Below are 22,812 nucleotides of genomic sequence, written 5' to 3' on the forward strand. Positions count from 1 at the left end.
ACTGCATGGTCCAGATGGGGAACTCTGAAGGCCAGCTCGGCCAACGCGGCAATCTCGGCCCAACCGCGCCACCATTCTTTTTCGCCGCCTGGTGGTAGAGGAAGGCCTCCATTATTAGTCTCCATTAGCCTCACGATTTGGTTTGTAGCCCTTGTTGGTCAGCCAGGTGATGTGTCCTATTCTACATGTCACCTGCGTCGAGATAGATAATGAGCTCACAAATATCCTTGTAAACGCTTCCTAGGGCAATCGGCATTACTTTACACAAGTGCCTCAAAGGCCAATTTCTCCTTCATCAACCTATTATGCTGCGGCCGTTTGTTGTTCAAATATTGAACTACTACGGAGTACACTGTTCAACGTTTGCTGCAATATTGTCCGCTACCGCGGTACTCCGCATGGACTGTGTCATTTACGTCTTGGCTCACTCAGAGCAGACAGGGTCTAGGTCCATCACAATAACCAATAATCTCAACCGAACATGGATCCAGCTTATGACGTAACTACATGGGCACGACGAAGTTTTGGACTTCCAAGCGAGATCGATTGCGCATTACCCTCAGAGTAACCTCACAGGTCGGGCACGCGTCTCACTCTTCGACTAGGGTTAGACCCGGTAAGAACTCGGAGGAAGTCGCTTTCCGTCGTTCCAAATCCGATGGGGCTTGATTTTCCACGTTTCGCATATGCCTTCTGAGTTTGGCATGTAGAATCGAACGGCTCCATCGCGGCAACAAACCCCAGTTCACATGGACAGAAGACGTGAAAGTCTATATATACAACACATCCGTGGAAAACTTTCCTGCGTGCTGTTACTTGACTCCACTCCCTTGCTTGAGGTAGGTTGGATTCTCGCCTTCCGGTAATAGTCGGCATTGTTGACTTGGCACAACCTGCTCTGGAGTCTGTATGCAAAGGATCTGTACAACGCCACGCACGATAATGCCTCGTCGTCTACGGAGTACATACCGCCTAGATACCGCCTAGATTCCGACGACACGAACGTGTGGTTGAAGGAAATGTGGAAAAGAAAAAGTCGTCCTGCGCCTACTCCGGCGCCGGACCTTTAACCACCACAGTCGCTGCCGGTCAGCCATTTGTCCAGGCCGGCGTGGCTTGGCAGTTGAGCTAGCACGGACCTGGATCTTAGATCAATTTTTTTTATCTGATCATCAGATAATTCCCTCAACTCCACCCCGAGAAGCTGTTTGGTCCAGGCGTTTTGACCAATGATTTTGTGCAGGACGAAGACTAAGAAGAACGCTTGTGTAAACTGGAAAGATTCACAGTTCACGTCGAACCATATCATGGCAGGCTCCACCCCTTTTTAGACTTTAAAGATGATACAATGAAGGTCCATATCCTGAGCGGACGTATGGAAAGGGGCGTGTCTGTGGCCAACGGCGCCGCATAGCCCGTGGCCATTTGTTGCTTCTGTCTTCCAAGGCTGACTTCACCAGTCCTATCAGATCACAGCCTTTGCCATCAAACAGGAGCCAGCAAATTTGCCAGCTCGCGGAGCAATCAAACGAGCTAGCTGACGGTTGCCATTCCCGTCTTCATTGAGTTCATGAATGTTTGCTTGTGAAGAAGAAGGAGGCCCCTACCACCACCACACAGGAGGGACAGGGACCCGAATGAGGGAAGGTACCGACGATCACTTCCGTCCCGCATTGTGTGCATGTATTATGTATTTATTAGTTATACCACGCTAAGCGGATGCAACACAAGACTAACACGGGAATACTCATCCTGGGGTTCTTCTCCTTTTGCTTAACCTGTCTAAGTAGGGACCACATGCTGGCCGGGTCCGCTTCCAACAGTCCATTCGTATTAGCGCACGACAGGGCATGCCTGCTGCTACAAACGTGTTGCGGCGGCCAGTCATACCAGAAACATACCACCAGACCGAACAAAGGCAGGCAAAAATCGAAACAAAGAAGCGCGGCAGCGGAGACTGCGAGGCTTTGAGCCCACAGATGGTCCAATACCGGGTCGGCCTCCTTGCTGATATCCTCACACGTAGCTCACAAAGCTGGGGATCCCATGGTGGGCATCAGACGGTGTTGTGGTGGTTGCAGCGCTGCACCAGCGCAAAAAGTTGTCTCGGCCTTGGCAGCGTGCTTCAATGCCTTGCTACGTAACCGTACGAGTTGGGCCACTAGCAGTCGTCCTTGGAAAATTGTGGAATTTTACCCGATAGACTGCTGCAAGTGCTAGGATATAGGATCTTGCCACATATTTAATCTACAATGGTAGGTTTCGCAAGATCCTTAGAATTAATATGTGGCACTTCTCTGATCATGCGCACTCAATGGCGAGTCCCAACCGCAACCTGTGGGCTCTTCCTACTACTACTCACTTATGTACCAAGTCGAGAAGGGGGCAACCTAAACAGACCCTTGAACAGTCTTGAGGTGCGGTCTGCTGCCGGCGTTTCCCATCGAAAGTTAAATTACGTCCCATCAACTGGAACTTGAGGTAGGTGGGAAAACACCATCACCCCGGACGCAATCCTCACTGACGGTAGGATCACAGAAGACAAGACTGTGCGGCCAAAAGGGAGCCGAAGTTGCAAGCTACCGGAAGATAAGGGAATTCCCCTAGAGATTCCTTGTCCAGATACCATGTCACCGCACAGCGAAGTCGTTACCGTCGCCAGCAGTGGTGCGGCCGACGCGACGCTGAATGGGAATGCCGTCGCGCCGCCCAGCAACGACAGCAACAGGGCTGCTGAGGCTCTCGCTCCTGTTTCTTCTCCTGCTCCTGCTCCTGCTCCTGCTCCTGCTCCTGCTCCTGCTCCTGCCACGGCCACGGTTACGGCCGCGGGCACTTTTGATACCCCGCAACTCCCCACCTCGGCGTCAATCGCGACTTTGCCCATCAAAGGACAAGACGCCCGAGGCACAAGCACATCATCAAACGGTGCCAGCACCAATGGCAGTGGCGTGGCTCAGCACATCAGTCGTCACAAGCTCGTCGACGTGGCAGCTCAAAGCTCGCCGTACCTGGTGCCTGCGGCCCTCGACTCCGAGTATGATCTTGTTTGCGTCGGTTTCGGTCCTGCCGGCCTGTCCGTCGCGGTAGCTATTCACGATGCCATCTCAGCAGGCAGAAAGCTGTTGCCCGATGGCTCTTATCCCAAAGTCCTCTTTATTGAAAAGCAGGACCGGTTTGCCTGGCACTCGGGCATGCTGCTACCCGGCGCCAAAATGCAGATTTCCTTTATCAAGGACTTGGCCACCCTCAGAGACCCGAGGTCCGAATTCACCTTTCTCAACTATCTGCACTGTCAGGGTCGTCTTGTCGACTTTACCAACTTGAGCACTTTCCTGCCAGCACGTGCAGAGTATGAAGACTACCTTCGCTGGTGCTCTTCGTTCTTCACAAGTCTGGTGCGATTTGGTCAGCAAGCAGTTTCGGTGTCTCCTGACAACATCCCCGAGGGCCCAGTCCGTTCATTCACTGTCAAGTCCCAAGATACGGCTACTGGGCAGACTCATACCTATCGCGGGCGTCACGTGCTGGTGGCCGCAGGTGGCCAGCCTTCCATGCCTAGGAACTTTCCTCGCAAGCACCCCCGGATTATTCATTCTTCGGAGTATGCGAATGTCATTGGAAAATTGGTACCAAAAAATACCACGCCTTGCCGAGTAGTTGTTGTTGGTGCTGGTCAGAGTGCTGCTGAAATCTTCAACGATGTTGCGAGTCGATTTCCCAACTCCAAGACTTGTCTTGTTATGAGACCCGAGTTCTTACGTCCAAGTGATGACTCTCCCTTGTAAGTGCTTCATGTGTGGCCATGCCAGGAAATGACAAGGAGGATGAAAAAAGGTCGGCATTGTGGTGTTGGAGACTAACCCTTCTGCAGCGTTAATACCGTCTTTAACCCCGAATTCGTTGACTCCCTTTACCCCAAGTCTGCCAAGTATCGCGACAACTTCTTGACTGAGGCTCGCGCCACTAATTATGGTGTCGTGCGCCTGGAGCTTATTGAAGCCCTCTACGAACGGATGTACAATCAGCGACGAGAGCTCGGTACCAACGAGAGGGCTTGGCCACACAGAATCATGGGCGGCAAGCAAATCACGAGTATTGAGCCCAGTGGTGATATACTCCAGCTCATGATTCAAAATGTCCCAGATAGTAACCTAGACGGCTTCATCGACGATCTTGATGTGGAGGTCATCGAGGCTGACATCGTCATCGCGGCCACAGGATATCAGCGTAACGCCCACGTTGGCATGATCAAGGACGCATGGAACCTGTTGCCCAAGGCAGCTCCTGGTGGCTTGCAGTTGAGCAAAGGTATTTCAGGATGGAACGTGGAGACCGAGCAGGGCGAGCGCAAGATTACAGTCGGTCGTGACTATAGAGTCAAGTTTGCAGCTGGGACTGTCGCTGACGAAGCAGGCGTGTGGTTACAGGGTTGCTGTGAGGGTACACATGGGGTAAATTGGAGATCCAACCATTGTGTGTTTGAGCCAAGAGCTAACAGTGTCTAGTTGAGCGACACCCTTTTGTCAGTTCTGGCCACAAGATCCGGCGAGATTGTCGATAACATTTTTGGCAGTCAGTAGACCGCCAGGGTCGATGGGTTACACAGATTACACCGCTAGACACCAGACAAAAGCTACATATATCAAGTGGTAGATTTTCCTTTTGAGGAAAAGAAGCCCTCATGAAACGGTCGTCCACATTGGAAGAAAAGGAATCTTTTTCTTATGCTCACGCGTATGCATTGTAGATTCATTGCTCTCTTTTTTTTTTCTTATAGCACAGACGAGGGATACTTCTCGAATGAGGTAGGAGCATTTTTCCTGGGGTGAAGGCGGGGGGTTTAAATTCTCGTTTGCGAGGGAGGAAGGGCAGACAGCTCTGATTCCGAAGTAACATATGATGAGTCAATGCCTGCATCATTGATAGCTATTTCGTGTGAAAAGCTTTGTGACATGTTCAATACTGCATATACAATCTGTGTAGTCGTCGTCATGCTCGAGCCCCATTCGTCACTCCGAGTTGGCACAGCAGAGGTGGCTACAACAGACCTGGGATGACTGAGGAGCCTCCATGCCGCAACCGAACCAGGGCGTAGAGCTGATATGATACATGGCACGCTGCGCTCCTGATGAAGTATGGTTCATTTAGCTCAACATAGACTGATAGGCGGAAGTCGTTTCTCTTGGTGTTGTCGATAAGACGCAACGAAGGAAGATGGCATCGATGGCGAGTGGCGGTGGTGAACTGACAGCAGTTTGGACCCGAAAATAACACTAAATGCGTTAGCTAATAATAGACCAAACAGTTTTACAAAGGGTTTCCTATTGTCTTTTTGTTCCTTGATGCAAGAGCAGGCTCTGTTGAGTATTTTCTGGCCGTTTGCGTGTATAGTTGTGGTGTAACTACTTACTATGCTTTGGGGGCCTGGTCACGGAGACGAGTTGAGCAACGATATCAGGGCCACAGTTTGGCTGTCAGGGCCACAGTTTGGCTGTCGCTCACAAGTCGTCCAAAAGCCATGGGAATCGTCCGCGTTAGCGTCGTTCAAGAGTGGCACACCGAGCGGCGTTGACGATTGACCCGAAGTGGCGGGATTCGATGAATGCGAAGCAGCGCATTCTTCCAGACGAGGCCATTTCAACAACGGTCAGGCTCCGTGCGGGCGTGAGTGTGGCTTGGTGGTCACGGAGCCCCCGGTTTGTGGGATAAGCATCGGACGCTGCTGACACGCCCGGCGACGATGGCAGGGAGAAGGCGCGGCTTCAAAAGTAACACGTCGTCTCCGAGAAGCTCCACGACTTGGGATCAGGAAGAAGAGGGCTCCGCCACGCTCGTTCGGAACGGGGTGTGAGTCATGAGGGTTTCCGCCCACAGGGAGCGATCAGCTGTGCTTCTCGTTTGCCGGCTGCAGTCGACGGGGCCAGTCGACGTTGGAGACGGAGGATAAAAGGGCGATTGCGAGCGCGAGTTGCGAATTGCGTGCGTGGACAATTGTCCGGCGAGGCGTGGCACAAGCGTGGACAAAGGACCCGCTAAGCCGGATTTGGATGGAGCGTGCGAGCCACTCGAGCACGAGTTTGTAGATCTCGAAGTTCAACCAGGGCTGTAAAAAGGTCAGGATCTAGAGTATTCAGCGGCAGTACCCGGTCATTGCGGGCCTCGGTTTCTCATTGAGAACCGGAGTGGCCGTGATATCAACAGGCGGTGGTTGGTACATGGAGGTGGCCCATGACAACATGTCTGCCGCATACGACGACGCGTAGTACTCCGTACTTATACGAGCAATAACACGGACTGTTGAATTCAAACTGATATCGAAAAGCAGCCGCCCCCCACTGCTGTGGCCTGCCAATATGCAAGCTCAGCGAAATGGCAGGGAGCAAATTGTGAGCAACTAAGCCAGCTTCTAAATACACCGCCCGACGAACTCGTGGCGATCCAGGCACTCGCCCATGGTGATCTCACATTTCAGACTCCTCCCTAATGACCAGCTGTCCACCGATATTCCAAGGGGCGCCAAGCCGTCTGACAATAATACAACGCAGGTTGACCGTAAATCTGTCGGCCCAGTTTATTGCCAGGTCGTTGCGCCAGAGATCTCCCAGAGCTCGTCACAGATGAATCCCAACGCCGGCTGGCTACTGATTCTTCAGACGGCACCTTTCGGCGTGGTGGCTCGCGTGCTCTATGTGGTCCAAGAGGGAAATAAGGCTGTGCTGGAGCCGTGTTGTGGTAAGTTCTAGTAAGTTTGAGAATTCGGTGCTCGTCCTTTTGCGGCCCGAAACGTCAATGTTTCCCTGGGGTGGCTGGCGATAGACCCTTGGCCCCATGCGTTCACTCGGGTGGATCGGCAGGCTTACTTCTTGGGCCGTTGAGGACTTCTTCCCCCTTCCCCCCTTGTCGCTCGTCGGCCCCTCCTTCCCTTGTTGAGTCTCTCGAGCTCAAAAAGCTCAATTAGGCATGGCTTGCGCAAATAACTAGCTATCCTAGTCTAGATTGAGAAGGAAGTCAAAGAAGAGGGACATAAAGAAAGACCCCAGTTGATCACTTCTCCTTCGCCTTTCCCAATCTCCATATCCCGACCAACAAACGACAACCCCTCCATCAGGCGTCGACGTCGACGTCGACGTCAGCCTCTGCGTCTGCGCCTGCGTCTACGTTGCATCTGCATCTGCATCTGCATTCCAGCCAGCGTCCACGCCGACGTCAATGGGTGAATTCCAACCCCACAACTGAAACGTTGTCGACACTTCGCGAGACCTGCGTACAGACAGCAGCCCTACGAGGCTTACTCGTCACACCTCTGATCCCCCCTTCCAATCTCTAGACTCTCATCACCAGGCACGCGTCAGATTGCGACTGCCCACGAAAGTGGCTTTCGCGTCAGTGTCGCTACTGCGTCACTCAACCTGCGGTGCGGCCACAGTTACGGGCAGAGTCATTGCGATTACGCATCACTTGTTTGTTCTTTTGCCCTTCGTCTGATTGACTGTCCTCCGCTGGCGGGAAGGACAGAATGCCAGAGACTTGGTGACGTCTTGTCCTGGTCACTCTACAACACGGCTCTTCACTACCGTAACCCTATTATAGGCACGCTCCTCTTAGCCATCTGTCTTGCGTGGAACTGGCACCAAGTTTCCAATTGTCTCTGCGGACCGTTGGCTCGGCCGTTATTTGTTTCACCGGCCACTTTTCGTCAATACACATTATACATGCAATTGTCTCGTCTAAAGGGGTCTTTTTCTTCTATTTTTTAGTGCTCTTTTCTGCTTGCCAAGTAAAGACAAGGGAGAATTAAAACCTTGTCTCTGTCTCCTGCCTTTTTCATTACGTAGTGACCATAGCTGCGGCCCGAACCTTGGAAGGAATCTCGTACCCTGGGACGTCTGGCTTCACGTCGCAGAGAAAGATGCAGCTTGACCATGGCGATCGACGACCTTCTCAACGACTTCCCGTCAACCCTCGGCGCCACAAGGTGGCCCCTGAGCATCGCAAACGGGTCGCGACAGCGTAAGTGGTCTCCTTTCCGTTCGTAATTGTGCCTCTTGTGGTACTGGCGCGCAGATACAATATCCATGCGCGGCCTGAACTGGTCGGGGACTGAGGTAGAGAGGCTGTACTCGAGCGTCATCTACAACCACGACACACTCTCAACTCACACGAATCAGTTGGCTAATCAATTTTGGGCGCTCTGAACAGATGCAACAGTTGCAATGTGCGCAGGATTAAATGCTCTGGTGAACGCCCCTGCAGCCAGTGCGCCTCGGCCGCCCGCGACTGCGTTTACCCTGCCGTCGTTGAGAAGGTTTCTGTCCCTCGAGCCGAGCTGGATGACCTGAGGAAGAAGGTCGAAGCCTATGAGAAGGCTCTGCAGGATGCAGTAGCAGACCCAACGAGACGCCAGGAGCTTTTGCAACACGCTGCCAGCCCCGATTCCTCATCATCGGCCAGCCCTTTTGCAAGCACCGTTCCTGCCCTCAGTCAGCCACCTGGAACCAGCTCCATCAAGACGGAACCGACAGATGACGACGCAGTGCTGAGTCCTGGGCGTTTACTCCAAGATGCCGATGGCATGGGTAGATATATGGGCGAGACTGCTGGTGCTACCTTTCTCGACCACCTCAAGGAGTTGATGGGCGCCGCTCTTCCCACCTCCCCGCAAGCTGGACCGGCCCGGGTTGACCAGAGCCGCTTCTTGTCATCCTTGGGCAACTATACTGTCGGCGACCAACGTCCGCTGAATCACGCCGTCAACCCCCTATGGCTGCCGCCAGATGGCACCATCGGCGTTGCCCTGTCTGAACTACGGCACTTCATCCAGGACGGGGGTGGCCGGTGGCCAAGTGGTGGCATTTACTGGTGGGGAGACTTGAGCAAAATCCCCGTTCGAGCGCCAGCTTCACACTCTCCAGACAACGACTTGAGCGCCTATCGTCATCTGGCTTTCTACCATGCTGCTCTCGCCGTGGCGTGCCAAAGCAGCACCGCCCAACCGCCGCCAAGCTCGGATTCCAACCCATCTCTGAGCGAGCCGTATTACGCACGAGCAGCCATGCTTCTTGGTAATCCACTCGAGATCAAGCGTCGCACGATTGGCGATGTCGCCTCTCTGGCCCTGATGAGCTTCTACCTTGTCGAGACGAATCGTCCAGATGAGGCTTACATGTATGTCACTGCCGCCATGCACATCAGCATAATGCTCGGCGCCCACAGGGGATGGGTTGATGAGCGAGGCAAGAGGGTCTTCTGGTCAGTGTATTGCCTTGACCGTTGGTTGAGCTGTCTCACTGGACGGCCTCCCACAATCACAGATGAGGCCATCCAACTGCCACTGCCGGCAGACGACGCGTAGGTAAACGATACATCGTTTTGAGAGGAAAGATTGCTGACAAGTCTTTGCAGACTGATGCCTCCCGCTGCGGGACTCAGGGCTCACGTTGAGCTTTCTCGCATCTCGGGTCATGTTGTCGGTAATACTTACCACACAGCGAAGGCAGAGGCGGGAACACATCAGCCGGATAATGCTATATGGATGCTTGAACAATGGAAATCGTCACTGCCGCTAGCCTTACAACTGATGGAGGGATTGAGCAACGACCCCGCGAGCTGCTTGTTACATATGAGACATAACCAACTCCTCATCGTGGCTATTCGCCCTCTCTTCCTATCTGCCGTCAAACGAGCGGTCGCTGATCATCTGATGGGCCAAACGACCACCGCAGACGACGCTCCTCAGATTGAGCATCTGAAATGCTGCATTTCAGCTGCAGTTCGTAACATGGCACTTGCGCGACACTTGTCAACGTTAAATGGGCACCGTAAGATTCTGCATGCCGGCTTGCATTTCATCTTCCACGCTGCTGTTTGCCTCATTCTTCAACCCCTTGTTTTTCGAGCGGAATCCTCAGAAGAAGAGGCGATTGCTGCCATGAATGACGTAGATTATGGCATTGAAAAGATGCTCGAGGCTGCCAGCAAAGGGAACACGGATGGCCAGCGATGTGCAGAAACGCTTCAAGAGCTTCGCTGCTTGGTGGGAAGACTAACGGCACCCTTGGGTCAGGACATAGCTTCTTCCTCTGCTCCTACTATAGCACCTCAACCTGTTTCCCAGGAGTTTGTGCCGACTCCGCCGCCAATTGGAGACAATACGGTACTATACGACGAATTGGTTACGTGGATGGGGGACGACTGGCCGATATGTAACAATTATGCGAATGGGTGAAGATGATTCATATTCATGTCATGGCGCATGCATTGTATTTAGATTCTGGCCAATTACTGAAAGAAGTAAATCTCTAGGATACCGCGGACACGGGCTTGGTCTTGTTAAGACAATCTGTACGTCCTTGAGGGGCAGACAATTTGGGTGTCACGCTTTTCATAAAACGCCGCAGTCCACGGTTGATTTATCAAAGCATGTCGTGGAGTCTGGGATGGCGGCGCGGCGCGAGGTCCGTCTCCACCAATTTCCCGGATTTATCCAAGGTCACGCAATGGCAACGTCATGTCATGCTTCACGTTTCCCTCTCACACGTATACGATATGCTCACGCCGGCCAACAGGACTGCGAAAGGTGTCTAGCAGCTCCCATACAGGAGGCTTCATCATTAGTCCCTTCGTAAAATTCGGGAGCATGCTTCGCGCCCTCGCGCTACAATCACCAAACTCGGTCGCTACGCGCTCTCATCCACAATGTCACCGCTCAAGAAGTGTTGTGTGGCAGTCAGCTTCATCTTCCATTTACCCAAGGACGACGCCAAAAATACCAGACCAAAAGTCGCTCTGTTCAGACGAAGCGACAAGGTGCGAACCTACCAGTTCGTCGGTCTCATCTCGCCAGCCCCTTTCTCCTACCACCCAGAAATCTTCCCCGTTTCATGCTAAGCAAAAGGTAGACACAAATACGCACCTGTGTCCGGCTCCATCGAACGCTTCGACGAAAACCCACTTGCAACAGCATGGCGAGAGATCCACGAGGAAACTAGCCTCACCCCGTCCTCAGTCAAGCTCTTCCGCCAGGGTAAACCGTTTTCGTTTGTTGACGAGTCCATCCAGCGTGAATGGACCGTCAATCCCTTTGGATTCATTCTCATATCTGATCCCTCCAACATCACCATCGATTGGGAGCACGACAGCTACGCGTGGTTCGACCCGGCGGACGTCGCTGACGACGACAAGGTCGACGGCGTTCCCAAGTTGCTGGAGAGCCTGCGAAGGGTGTGGTTCGAGTTCGACTTTGGCCCCGCGGCGCCGGTTTTGGGCGCCGGCCTGGCGAGGTTGAAGGACGACCACGAGAGCGGCGCGCGGCAGCTAGCGGGCACGGCGCTGGATATCTTCGCCCATGTTTTGAGCAGTTTGGATCCGTCCGACCAAGAGGCCTGGTGGGCCAACGCACGAAGGTCGGCCTGGCACTTGTGGAAGAACGGGAGGGAGAGCATGGGGGCGCCGATCCTGAGCGTCGTGCTGGCCGGCCTGGACGCGGTTCGTGACGGGATAAAGGGCGGCCTGTCGCCGGACGTGGTCGGCCGCGTCGTTGCCTCCTTGGGCGAACTTGCGCAGCAGAGGGAGGCGTCGACGGGCAGAACCGCCGACGCCTTTGCCGCATTCCTGCAGCAGTATCCGGATGACAGGCCTGTCCGCATTCTCACGCTGTCGTCCAGCTCGACAATCTCATGCTGCCTCATGCGCGTGCTCGCCAGCCCCAATCACAGACTCGACCTCCGCGTCTTGGAATCCCGCCCGCTCTTCGAGGGCGTCAAACTCGCCCACAAGCTTTCGCGCTTTGCCGCCGAGAAGAATCTCTCGTCGCGTGTTGAGGTCACGGTCATGACGGACGCCGCGGCGGGCATAGCCTCCCAGGACGTGGACCTGCTCCTCCTGGGAGCGGACCTGATCGACAGGCAGGGCAATGTGAGCAACAAGACGGGGTCGTTGCCGGCTGTTCTAGCCGCGAGGCATGTCTCAAAGCATGTCAAGGTTGTGGTCGTGAGTGAGAAGGAAAAGGTGCTGCCTTTTGAAGCGCCGGGCCATGAAGACAACGATGCTGGTGAATTGACCGAGGTTTGGGACCGCATGGGAGTAGCGAGGGGAGAAGGTGAGGGCGCACCGGGGGGTGTCAAGGTGAGCAATGTGTATTTTGAGTGGATTGACAATGAGCTGGTGGATGCGTACGTCACGGACGAGGGCGTTTCGGGGACGGAGGATGTCATGCGGTGGGCGGAGGATATTGAACGGAGGGCCAAGGACGTCTTTACCGGGTTGTGATCACTGATGACTGCGGCGGTGCACGATGCCAGGGCTGCAATGTACGCGCGGCTCAGTACGTCGTGGGCATCTCGTCAGGATGCTCAGTCACAAGTTCTGGCACGAGATTCGCAAAAAGCTGGGAAACCAACTGACGGTGTCAAATGAGCCGTGTTGTCGTTGACCGTAGACCATCCAGAATCCCATGTTTTCCCCAGGACAAAGAGGACCCTCCTGTCAAGAGGTGAGCACCAACTTTTGGAAATCTACTGCCGTTGCACGGTAATATGCTTTGTTTTTGAATTTTTTTTCTTCAACAGTCTGGTGTAGCCACTCATTCATGCCTCATCCTGCAACTGGCTCTGCAAGCCCCGTCTGCCTACCCTCATTGCAGTCTCCAACTCTCTCTCCTCATCTCTTAAGCGCGCTTTGCTAGCCATGACCTCCCTCTCCCTTCGCCTCTTCTGCTCTTCCACGGCACGGTTTCTCTCCTCCAATGCCCTCTCGCGCTTCTCGCGCGCTTCCCTTGCCTTCTTCTTCTCCTCGTCTTCCTCGGCAGCAGTAATGTCTTCCGGCGGCTGTGGCAGCGTCTGAAGGTATGCCTCCACGATGGGGTCGCGAATCTGGGGCTCCAACGAAATGTAGCGCAGATCGGTGAGCACGGGCGTGGGCAGGCTCGTCGGCGATGATGTGTTGTTCAAAACGTGGACAGGTTGCGCTTTCAGCAACGCGATGAGATCCGACTTGAGCTTTGCTTGCGGCATCTTCAGTCGATTGATGTGTTCGCGATATGCCTTTTCGCGATCTTTATCAGACAGCTTCAAGTCCTTCATTGCTTCTTCCTTCTTGTATTTTCTCTTGAACTCTGGCCAGTACAGCTTTGGCGTGGCCTTTGCTTGCAAGAAAGCCATGTATGCGATCTTGGGGTCCTTCTTCTCCTGTTTGGCCCGCTGTTCTTTGAGTTTGGCAATCCTGTCGCGGGTCCACTCGTCCCAGCATTCTTTGCGTGCTCGGGTCGTGGCAAGGGCTGTGTATCGCGGGTCGTCCATGATTCTTCCTTCCTCGATGAGTTTGTCCCATGGGCTATAGGGGTTGACGTTGAAGTCGTTGAGCAGATCCTTGAAGAGAAGTTTGGCGTCTTCTTCTGAGAAGTCCACACCCTCCGTGCCCTCGGGCCAGCTTTCCATGTTGCCGTCGTCGTAGTCGCCTGGCTCGAGGCCATAGTCCTCTCCCATGGCCTGGAGTTGCGCGGCAATGTCTGCTTCAGTAAACTCAACAGGTGCGTCTCCATGTTTCTCCTGCTCCTCCTCCTCCTCCTCCTCCTCCGCCTCCTCTTCCATTTCTTCCCCAGCTTCGTCGTCGTCTCCGTCTTCGTCTGTCCGCCGCCGCCGTTTAGACGGATGCTCTGCGTCAAGGTCATCGGCACCCTCGTCATCAGTCACTTGCACTTCCATCTCTTCGTATTCATCGCTTTCGTAGTCGTGGTGTTCCTCAGCCGGATCCGCCATCTGGTTCTCTGCATCTTTCTCGCCCTTGTTATCATCTGAAGCGCCAGTAGCTTTGCCGCGTATTCGTGCCTTGTCCAGTTCCAGGATGCCCTCCATAAGCTTTACTGGAATGCGCCAGTAGCTCGTATTTTTCACGGGATTATAAGCGAATCGTCTGGAGTACTTTGTGTACACGAGGAGCCACGGTTCGCATCCTGGAATCTTCTCCGCCTTTCTCGGCTTGTCAACCGGTTGCGGTCTCTGCCTGCCTCCGACCTCTCCCCTGCCAACACCTCGACCGCGGTGAGCACCACGAGTTCGGGACTGGTTCTGAGGGTTAAGTTGTGCAAGATATGCGTTTGCCACCCGGGGGTCGGCGAGCGATGGGAGATTTGCGTACGGTGAGTATTCTTCTTGCGCTGGTACTGGAGCGGGTGGCGGCAGGCCCGGTCGCTGGTAAGTTGACTCCTTCGTTGATGCGTTGTAGTAGTATTTATGTCCTGTTGGCGCGGTATGTTCTGACCATCCTGGCGGTAATGGGGCCGATGCTGCCGCGGCAGCAGCTGATGGCCTGTAGGTTGACTTGAGCCCGCCAGTGCTCGCCATCGTTGCAGAGTTGTGAGAAGGAGTCCGGTAAATGTGATTCTTGTCGGACTGGGACTGGAGCTTTGGACGCCGACGTCAAACGGCAAACGATGTTCACGTTACCCGCTAGCCACTTTCTGAGCCATGTGGGGCTGCCATGCACAACCTAAACTTTTGGAAGGTGCGTTCAACATTGGTTGCCATGTCATCCAACAATTGGTGCCTGACGTGTTTTGAAATTGGCCTTGCGAATGTTAAATCAGGAATGAAATCAAAGGGACCCCAAAACAACAATACTTCTTGCTATTTCTCTGAACAGCTCTTTTTGTCACGAGAATTCATGTTCAATCCGGTTCGGCAACGACGTCCGATAGAGTCTGGTCTGGCTCCACCCTGTCTGTTTTGAATGCTTCAATGTCCCCATCTATCGAGGTGCTCGAGCAACGTGTCAGTCTGCTGCGTTTATAGCAAGCACTTCCCATGGCTGCCACCGACGTATCTTTAGCCTAGGCCGGGGAACACACATCCCCTATCTGGCTGGCTGTCTATCGCCATGGCTCCTCGCAGAGACGTGGCATTCAGCGGACCGGTCGCGTTCTTCAGTCGAGCATGGCAAGTAAGCTCTCTCCCTTCGACCCGACCGGGGCCCAACAGCCTCAACTGCAGCCATGCAACAGCAATTCTAAATCATGCCCTAGACTACGCTCGCTCCGGAATATGTTGGACTCATCATCTTGGTCGCGGGATGGCTCGCTGTCAGACTCCCTACCCGAATCCCCTTTTCGTTGCTCCGGTTGCTAACCTGCCATAGCTCACAATGTTCGTCACGCCCTTTCACCGAATGTTCTTCATCAATGACCTGCATATCGCGTACCCGCATGCTGTACATGAGAGGGTCTCCGTCTGTATGTCGAACGTGGCCGTGGGAACTGAATACGCAATGAGCATAACAAGCTAACCGAGCCCAGCCTGGTTATTCATATACGCTTTCTTCATGCCACTGGGCATCCTCATCCTCTACAACCTCGTCGCCAGATCGCCTATCGCCAAGCACGAAGTCACCTACCTCTCCTTTCTCATATCCATAGTCCTCACATTATTTCTCACTGATGTGGTCAAGAACGCCGTGGGTAGGCCTCGTCCTGACCTCCTGGATCGGTGCCACCCGTCACCTGGCACCCGGGAGAATGTCCTGGTCACCATCGAAGTGTGCACCACCGAACCCTCGCACAAGTTGCAGGATGGATGGCGATCGTTTCCATCTGGTCACTCATCGTTCTCCTTTGCAGGATTAGGCTTTCTGAGCCTCTTCCTCGCCGGACAGTTGCATACTTTCCACCATCGCGTTGGAGGGAGGGATCTAGGCAGGGCACTGATTTGCTTGTCACCCCTTGTTTTGGCGACACTGATTGCTATTTCGCGCTGTGAAGACTACAGACATGACGTATATGACGTCTGTGTTGGATCGCTTCTCGGCATGAGCGTAGCATACTGGAGTTATAGACGTCACTGGCCAAGGTTGTCCAGTGCGAGGTGCCATGAGCCGTATCCTCGACCGGGCGCGGATCCGCAAGCTGCTTCGTGGCAGAAGGTTCGCGATGAGGAGGAAGGCGGGGCTGCTGTGAGTGATGAAGAATACGAGCTTCAGCCGCAACGACCTTCTTGAGCCTGATGCTGGCATGTTCGACGGAGCAACGTGGGCTTGCATGTGCAATATTCAAGGCTGTGTAGGTTAAAATGTACACTTAGGTTTGGACGAGAAGACAGCATTAAACATGAGGTTTACCGATATATCAGCATGTCAAGTCCTACAGATATGCTGCCGGGTAAACGAACTACCCCTTTCGTTTGGTGCGTTTGGGCTTGATGTCGTCCAGTTCATTCATGGTATAATTACAAGGACCGCCCTTACGTGGTCCGCTTCTAAACCAGTCCCGTCTACTCTCGTCCTTGACTGCTTATTTCTCCTCAGCATCTTCGCTCTTGGCCAGATCGTGCTCCTTCAAAAGCGCCGTAATCTCGTCCGCCGTCCACAGCCTGTGATAAATCTTGCCGTCATCCGTCTGTCCAACTGTGGCAAACTCAACTACAAAGCCGGTTAGTAAAGAAAAGCCTGTAAAAAAGGGGCTGACGTCAACACTCACTCTTCTCGCTGCTTAGCTTGGTAGAATCCATCGTCTTGCTCAGCACTTTGACGGCCATGGCACATGCCTCCTTGAGTGTGCAATCCTCCTTGTAATCCTGCTTCAACAAACTCTGGGCACTAGCATTGTTGGCGCCGGCGCTGGTTGCCTTCCAGCCGCCGTAGTTTCCGGATGGGTTGCTCAGATACAGCTGGAATTGCCTTCGAGGGTCCCAGCCAGCATAGATGAACGAAACGCCAAAGGGCCGGAGACCGCCGTGCTGGGTATATCCCTGTTTCAAATCGCAGAGACGACGGACGAGTTGCTCGCAAGGAATATCCTCGTCGTAGGTGAGGAGATATCGCTGGGCGGCTTGGCGCGCGTAGTTGATGAGAATGTTGGCGTCGGCGGTCATGCCAGCAACTGCGCAAATCATATTGCTAACGGCCAATGAGTACCGTGGCGAGAAGGACAACGCGATGCGAGAGAGGCTATGACTTACTCGTTAAGAACATACAGCTTCTCCGCTGATGTGTCCTGTTCCAGCAGCTTGGACGTGACCTTGCGTTCAGCCGCGAGGACGATGCCATCCTTGGCGAGAATGCCAATTGCAGTGCCGGCATGTGAGATGGCCTCCAGAGCATACTCTACCTGGTAGAGACGGCCTTCTGGTGAGAAAATGGTTGTCTACGGGGGCCGCATGTTAGTTTTCAAGCCTGAACAACCATTGGCATCCCAAGGGACGCTTCGACATACTCGGGAATCGTAACGGCGAGACATGTCTGCGGAGACGACCGGTAGGTCAAGCGGTGAGCAACAGAGGATACGAGTAGTCCTCCAAAAGACTGAGGCTATTGTGTGTCAATAGTCGGCACACGAGAGAAAGGCGATGCGATGATTGGGACAGGCGGCGGTCTGCAGGTGGGTTTGAAATGCTTCACCACGGCGTCATTTGCTGGCGCAGGAGCTCCAGGCACAAGCTAGCCGCGTAGTAGGTGAGCTCCATCCTGTGGTGGGTGACTGATATCTGAGGCTTCAGCTGCTGACTCATCAGCGTCACACTCCAATCTGCCGATGTTCTACCAAGCAGGCAGCAGGGAGCAGGGAACAGACGGTGACGCAGCACGCTCCTTGGAGCACGTGGGCTTTGGTTATGTGAGCCGGATTAACTAAGGTGGAAGAAGGAAGAAGGCGCCTCATCAGCGCCTTCCGCCACATCAAAACTGCTCGAGGATCTTGACTCCTGCATCCACATCAACATCGGCGTCAGCCTGAATGGGCCAAAGCCTTTCTATCAATCTGTGCACGCGTTTGAACGACTTCACCCCTCTGACTGCTCATATTCCGGGGCATTCCACCCCTTCGAAACGGTTCTGCGCAAGTGCGGCCCTGCGTTTTGTCCTGACGCGGCGCGAGTCTGACTAATCGCCACGCCCAACGGCATTTGCCTCACCCACTTCCGAGGTCGTCTCCTCTTTTCTTTTTTTTTTCTTTTCCCTCCTCCCAACTTTGCCCCATCTTCCCAACCCTTGGATCGCGTCAATTCTTGGGAACGCACAAGATAATTTCGGTCGCCGGCACATTGAGGACCGCATAAAAATCTGAGCATAATAAGCCTGGCGCATACTATCGTGTGCCACTTGGGAGAAATTCATTCGGAAATAGAAGGTTGCTTTTTGTGGTTGGATTTGTTCTCGGCAAACTTGGCCTTGTTATAGTCGTGACTCTCTAGCCCTGTCAGCGTCGTAAATGCCAAATGTTTGTTTGAACTCGTCTGCAAAAGTAGATCGCGAATCAAGTCAAAAACAGCAAGCTGAACACCAAGGGCCCCCCATCACGCGCGTCGTTCCCAGCTGCGACGACGGGAAATTACGTCCCTGCCAAATAAGACGCCATGTCTGGTAAGCTCAACCAACTTCACTCAACTACAACTAGATCCAAGGCGCATGCCTGAAGGGTTTTTGTTTGCGCATAGCTGCGACTCAAGGACGCGATGCGATGTGGGATCAGGCAAACAGAACTAACATGTCGTCTATAGGAGAGGCAGAGCCAAGGCGCTCGGTCAGAGCGACCAAAGGTCAACACACGAAATCATTTGACGAACTCGAACCTGCGGTGCCACCGAAACGACGACAAACCAAGAAAACGAAGAAGGCACAAGAGAAGGACCACTCTCAGGAGCCCGACGAGGTGATTCGGTGTGTTTGTGGAGCAACCGAACAAGACGAAGATTCGGGGGAGGCCTGGATCTCCTGCGAGACGTGTTACGCTTGGCAACACAATGTGTGCGTGGGCGTGAGCTCTTTCGAGGACGAGATCCCTGACAACTACTGGTGCGAACAGTGTCGGCCTGAAGATCACAAAGAGCTTTTGGCAGGCATGGCCAAAGGAGAAAAACCATGGGAGGCTCGACGGAGGGCACACGAAGAAGAGGAGGCTGACAGAAAGAAGAAAAGGGGAGGACGCAGGGCCAAGGGCAAACGCAGCAGCGATCCCAAGGACGAGCTTGAAAAGGATGGCAAGGCCAGGGCAAAGGCGTCGCCTGCGCCTGAACCTGCATCAAAGGATAAAAGGGAGCCCGGCTCAAAGCAGGGCAAGCGAAAGGCTAGAGAGGATTCTCTCGACACAGACGCCAAGGTAAGCAAGCTACACTTTGCATCGACTCGAACGCGGCACACACGGATGCAAGCTAACGTATAACAGACAGCCAAACAGCGTCGATTTTCAGAGCGCGACGCGGCGCCTGGGGTCATCAAATACACCAAACCTGACGATCTTGCGTCGTCGATATCAGAATTGGCCGCCTCACGTTCTGGTCCCGCAAAAGCTCTGAAGAAATCGATCGGTCATGTTCTGGCCACGATTGCAAAAGATGGAGATCTCAAGGTTCCCGAAGGCAAGACAGAAGACGGCATGTCGGAAGAATATGCCTTGCAAATTGAGCGCGCTGTCTACGACACGCATCCGGCATCGAAGGGCCAAAAAGAGTACATTCAGCAGATAAAGTCTCTGACCTTCAACCTCAAGAACAACCCTGAAGTCATGCAGGGCCTGTTGCATGGGGTGCACTCGCCCACAACGCTTGCCGTCATGACTTCGGAGCAGCTCGCCTCGGCCGAACTGCAAAAGCAGACTGCTGAGATGAGGGCCAAGGCGGAGAAGCAATCCATCCTATACACACAAGACACCGGCCCCCGCGTTCGAAGGACTCACAAGGGAGAGGAGGTAGTTGAGGACGAAACTGCCCTCAACGAAGCCCCTATGCCGATGGCTGGCGGTCCCCGGAAAGGCGACAGCCAGCATCCACTACTTGTCAAGCGAGAATTGACCGGAGGGGATCACGGCGAGTCGAGAGCGAGATCGCCGTCTCAGTCCGAAGCTCAGCACTCACCCTCGCAATCCAAGTTCGACATCAACAAGGTGTTTTCGACAGTCAAGTCGCCGACGCTGTCCCAGAACCGCCGACCGTCGGCGCCGGTTGTCAATACCAACGGCCCCGGGTTCGATCCAGACGTTGATCGAATGCTCCAAGACGAGACAGAGTCTCCGCCCTATTCGCCGACGGAAGAATCGCAAGACCCGGATGTCATATGGAAGGGTTCCCTGGCCATGAGCTCCATCGCAGACTTTCAAGCGACGGCCAAGCACGTCGGCGGCGCCAACTTCGCCTCCTTTGGTCCCTGGTCAAAGCTCATTCCCAAGCGGATGACGGTTGCCGGACGCATCCCACAACAGAGCGCCATCGAGTACCTGTGCAGTCTCCGGTACAGCAACCTCACAGACATTGTCGTGGTCAGCATCACGCCGACGTCCGCGGATTCCCAGGCAGACTTCAAGGCGCTGGTCGACTACTTCCTCAGCAAGAGTCGATACGGAGTCGTCGGAAACAAGGTGGCAGGAAATGTCAGGGACACGTACCTCGTGCCCGTGCCGGCCGGCGACGACGGCCACCCAGAGTTCATGCTCAACCTCGTCGACAACTACATCCCCAAGACAAGAACGCAACCCATGCTCCTGGCCGTGTTTGTGTACCGCAACGAGCCAGACCAGCTCAAGCAAACCAAGGAGGAGCTCACCCCGGCCGCCACGCCGCAGCCTCCCAGCGTCACTGCCTCGCCGACACCCGTGCCCGGGGGGCAGAGGAGCAACTCGACGTCGGGGCCGGCCTTTTCGCCTTCAACGCCTCAGGGCGCGTTTGGTCAGCAACAGCACGGAGGGCCGCCCCAGCCCCAGTCCACCACGCCGGTTCCCATCCCGCAGCCGCCGCACATGCAACGACCGGCTCTGCAGACGGCGGTCCCTCCGCCGAGCCACGCCGTGCCAGAGTCGCAGAAGTTCCAGGCTCAGCGGGCGGGACAAGCCATCGCAGCACAGGTGCTGGGCGACTTGCTCTCCGTGCCCACGGCGCAATTCCTACTGCCTCAGGCGTTCCAGATGTCGCGGCGCGAGTGGGAAGTGATAAGGTCCATCTACGAGAAGGACCCGCGGGCGCAGGAGGATCTCACGTACCTGGGCGCTCTCCTGGAGAAGCAAGGCTGCGAGAAGCAAGCACCGTCGAGTGCCGTGGGCGCGCCGCAATAGGTCCGCAGCCAAGTCACTGCACGGGAATTCAGCTTCCCGAGTTCCAGCCTCGGGGAGGGGGCTAGACTAGACGTCTACAATTGCAGGTTGGGCTGATTCGGGCAGATCGGGTATCTCGCCCGGCCATACCATGCACATGCCGTGAGGCATCTTTTCTGCACTGCAGCATTTGTTCCGTAAAAGCTACGAGCGGGGTGGATGGGATGGACGGATGGACGGATGGACGGAGTGTCTGGGTATATCACTGGAGGTGTTTAGGAGTACGGCGGAGGGGGGGACAAAAGCCACCGGAACACATCAGCGGCCGGCCAGATATTGTGCGGCGTGCTATGTTGGAAGATGAACAAGATTACAGTGGATTCTAGTGCTGTGCCGGTTATTGTATCGAGTTGTGTTTTTCGTTCGTCTTGCAAAGGAGGGGAAGCCGCGTTGTTCCCGATGACACGATTCCTAGATTGAACATGAACACGCCAAGTAGTAAAGTAAAGAGGATGCCCGCGGCATCGCACCATCAACCCAATCCCCCCCCCCCCCCCACGAAATTCTACAAGTTAAAGGCCCGTCTCACAGCCCGAGCAGGGCATCGGTAGCAGCCCACAAGTCCGTCTCCCTCTTGGTCGGCGTCTTGTCCCCCTCGCTGCCCGCCTCGGCGGCAGCGTCCTCCCCGGCGACAGCGAGGCGCGGGTCGGCGTGGCCGAGGTTGGCGAGGCCCTGCAGTATGCTCCTTGCCTTGTCAACCTGCGACGTTATCGCTTCGGTCTCGCTGCGCGTCCTGTCCAAGTGGTCCTGCATCATGGCAATGGCCGACTCTCGCGCCTGGTGGGGCCTGTACTCATTCAGGATGTGATGGATATTGACAAACAGGGTCCGCAAGTCCTGGATCTTGCCTTGCGCGTGGGCGGGGTCCCGCGACAGGGTGCCGGCGAGTTCGAGGAAGTTGAGGAGCAGGGATTTGGAGAGCTTCTTGAGTTGGAATGCGCGGTCGTAGTGCTTTGCGTCCTTGGAGTCGGATAGCGCCGTGGTGGGCAGGTTGGCGATGCCCTGTTCTTCGAGGGTGGGAAGTTTGTCGTTGAGCTGTATCGCAGGGAGGACCGAGTCAGTGCTGCGGCAAGGGATTTTGATTTTGGCACAGAGAGAGGGGCAGATGCATACCGTGTATTGTGCGCCAAAGACTCGCCATCGTCCGTCTGATGGCTCCGGGGGCGGTTGTAGGTTGGCCAACTCTCCCGGCAGACCAGGGATGCGCACAGCGGGCGAGGAGGCTTGCTCGCTGGCGCCTCCGGCAAAGGCGCTGCGCAGCTCGTCGATGCGTGCGACTCTGTCTGGGGTGAAGTCCTTCCAGAAGGGAGGGGGGTTGGGAAACGTGGAGGCGAGCGAGTGTGGTTCCTGTTCGGCCATTTTTTCAGTGCTGCTGTGTTTTGTTTCGACGGAGACTCTTGTTCTGCAAGGCCGCTTAGTCCTCAGATGCCGGTTAGACGGCCTTGGACGAGCTGCAATCGGCCAACGCAGGCGGTTGGTTGCCTGGACCGTCTCGGCATCGTCGGTTTGGGGTTGGTTTGGATGCTGGGATGCCGACGGGCAGTCGCGGCTGCGGCTGCGGCTGCAGTTGCGTGTTGCATGTTGCGCCGGTTAAATTGCGGGGCAGACCAGCCCCGGCACCGGGCACCGGACACCTTGGGCCCTGGGCGGGCTCGGCGGCCCCTGTTGCCGTGGCTCCAGGGCGCTTTCAGTTGACCGGACTGCCTGCGAGCACCCCGACGTCCACTGTGGCGCGGCATGATGGCGTCTGC

General features: G+C 54.9%; 8 protein-coding genes across 8 annotated transcripts; 5 read left to right on the forward strand and 3 right to left on the reverse strand.

Moving 5' to 3' along the window:
- Positions 1 to 2,627: 2,627 nt before the first annotated feature.
- Positions 2,628 to 4,580, forward strand: MAM_06242 (L-ornithine 5-monooxygenase (L-ornithine N(5)-oxygenase); the record flags this gene model as incomplete). Its single annotated transcript, XM_040825040.1, has 3 exons — positions 2,628 to 3,781; positions 3,872 to 4,451; positions 4,506 to 4,580. 3 exons carry the CDS (start codon positions 2,628 to 2,630, stop codon positions 4,578 to 4,580), a joined length of 1,809 nt encoding a protein of 602 aa, XP_040676946.1.
- A 3,329-nt stretch (positions 4,581 to 7,909) lies between these two features.
- Positions 7,910 to 10,225, forward strand: MAM_06243 (uncharacterized protein; the record flags this gene model as incomplete). Its single annotated transcript, XM_040825041.1, has 3 exons — positions 7,910 to 8,010; positions 8,254 to 9,348; positions 9,403 to 10,225. The coding sequence occupies 3 exons, from the start codon at positions 7,910 to 7,912 to the stop codon at positions 10,223 to 10,225; spliced, it is 2,019 nt and encodes a 672-aa protein (XP_040676947.1).
- A 470-nt stretch (positions 10,226 to 10,695) lies between these two features.
- On the forward strand, positions 10,696 to 12,267 carry MAM_06244 (Initiation factor 2B-related protein; the record flags this gene model as incomplete). The annotated part of the gene is made up of 2 exons (XM_040825042.1): positions 10,696 to 10,820; positions 10,899 to 12,267. The coding sequence occupies 2 exons, from the start codon at positions 10,696 to 10,698 to the stop codon at positions 12,265 to 12,267; spliced, it is 1,494 nt and encodes a 497-aa protein (XP_040676948.1).
- Positions 12,268 to 12,584: 317 nt separating this feature from the next.
- On the reverse strand, positions 12,585 to 14,339 carry MAM_06245 (FF domain protein; the record flags this gene model as incomplete). The annotated part of the gene is made up of 1 exon (XM_040825043.1): positions 12,585 to 14,339. One exon carries the CDS (start codon positions 14,337 to 14,339, stop codon positions 12,585 to 12,587), a length of 1,755 nt encoding a protein of 584 aa, XP_040676949.1.
- A 532-nt stretch (positions 14,340 to 14,871) lies between these two features.
- MAM_06246 (PAP2 domain protein) lies at positions 14,872 to 15,984 on the forward strand (the record flags this gene model as incomplete). The annotated part of the gene is made up of 4 exons (XM_040825044.1): positions 14,872 to 14,934; positions 15,017 to 15,073; positions 15,130 to 15,223; positions 15,287 to 15,984. 4 exons carry the CDS (start codon positions 14,872 to 14,874, stop codon positions 15,982 to 15,984), a joined length of 912 nt encoding a protein of 303 aa, XP_040676950.1.
- A 292-nt stretch (positions 15,985 to 16,276) lies between these two features.
- On the reverse strand, positions 16,277 to 17,221 carry MAM_06247 (proteasome component Y13; the record flags this gene model as incomplete). The annotated part of the gene is made up of 4 exons (XM_040825045.1): positions 16,277 to 16,404; positions 16,463 to 16,881; positions 16,944 to 17,128; positions 17,198 to 17,221. 4 exons carry the CDS (start codon positions 17,219 to 17,221, stop codon positions 16,277 to 16,279), a joined length of 756 nt encoding a protein of 251 aa, XP_040676951.1.
- Positions 17,222 to 18,335: 1,114 nt separating this feature from the next.
- MAM_06248 (Spen-like protein) lies at positions 18,336 to 21,022 on the forward strand (the record flags this gene model as incomplete). The annotated part of the gene is made up of 3 exons (XM_040825046.1): positions 18,336 to 18,342; positions 18,480 to 19,078; positions 19,145 to 21,022. The coding sequence occupies 3 exons, from the start codon at positions 18,336 to 18,338 to the stop codon at positions 21,020 to 21,022; spliced, it is 2,484 nt and encodes an 827-aa protein (XP_040676952.1).
- A 564-nt stretch (positions 21,023 to 21,586) lies between these two features.
- Positions 21,587 to 22,420, reverse strand: MAM_06249 (Mediator complex, subunit Med7; the record flags this gene model as incomplete). The annotated part of the gene is made up of 2 exons (XM_040825047.1): positions 21,587 to 22,096; positions 22,175 to 22,420. 2 exons carry the CDS (start codon positions 22,418 to 22,420, stop codon positions 21,587 to 21,589), a joined length of 756 nt encoding a protein of 251 aa, XP_040676953.1.
- Positions 22,421 to 22,812: the final 392 nt, after the last annotated feature.

The sequence above is a fragment of the Metarhizium album genome, assembly GCF_000804445.1.
Source record: "Metarhizium album ARSEF 1941 chromosome Unknown scaffold_19, whole genome shotgun sequence".
Taxonomy (NCBI): Eukaryota; Fungi; Ascomycota; class Sordariomycetes; order Hypocreales; family Clavicipitaceae; genus Metarhizium; species Metarhizium album.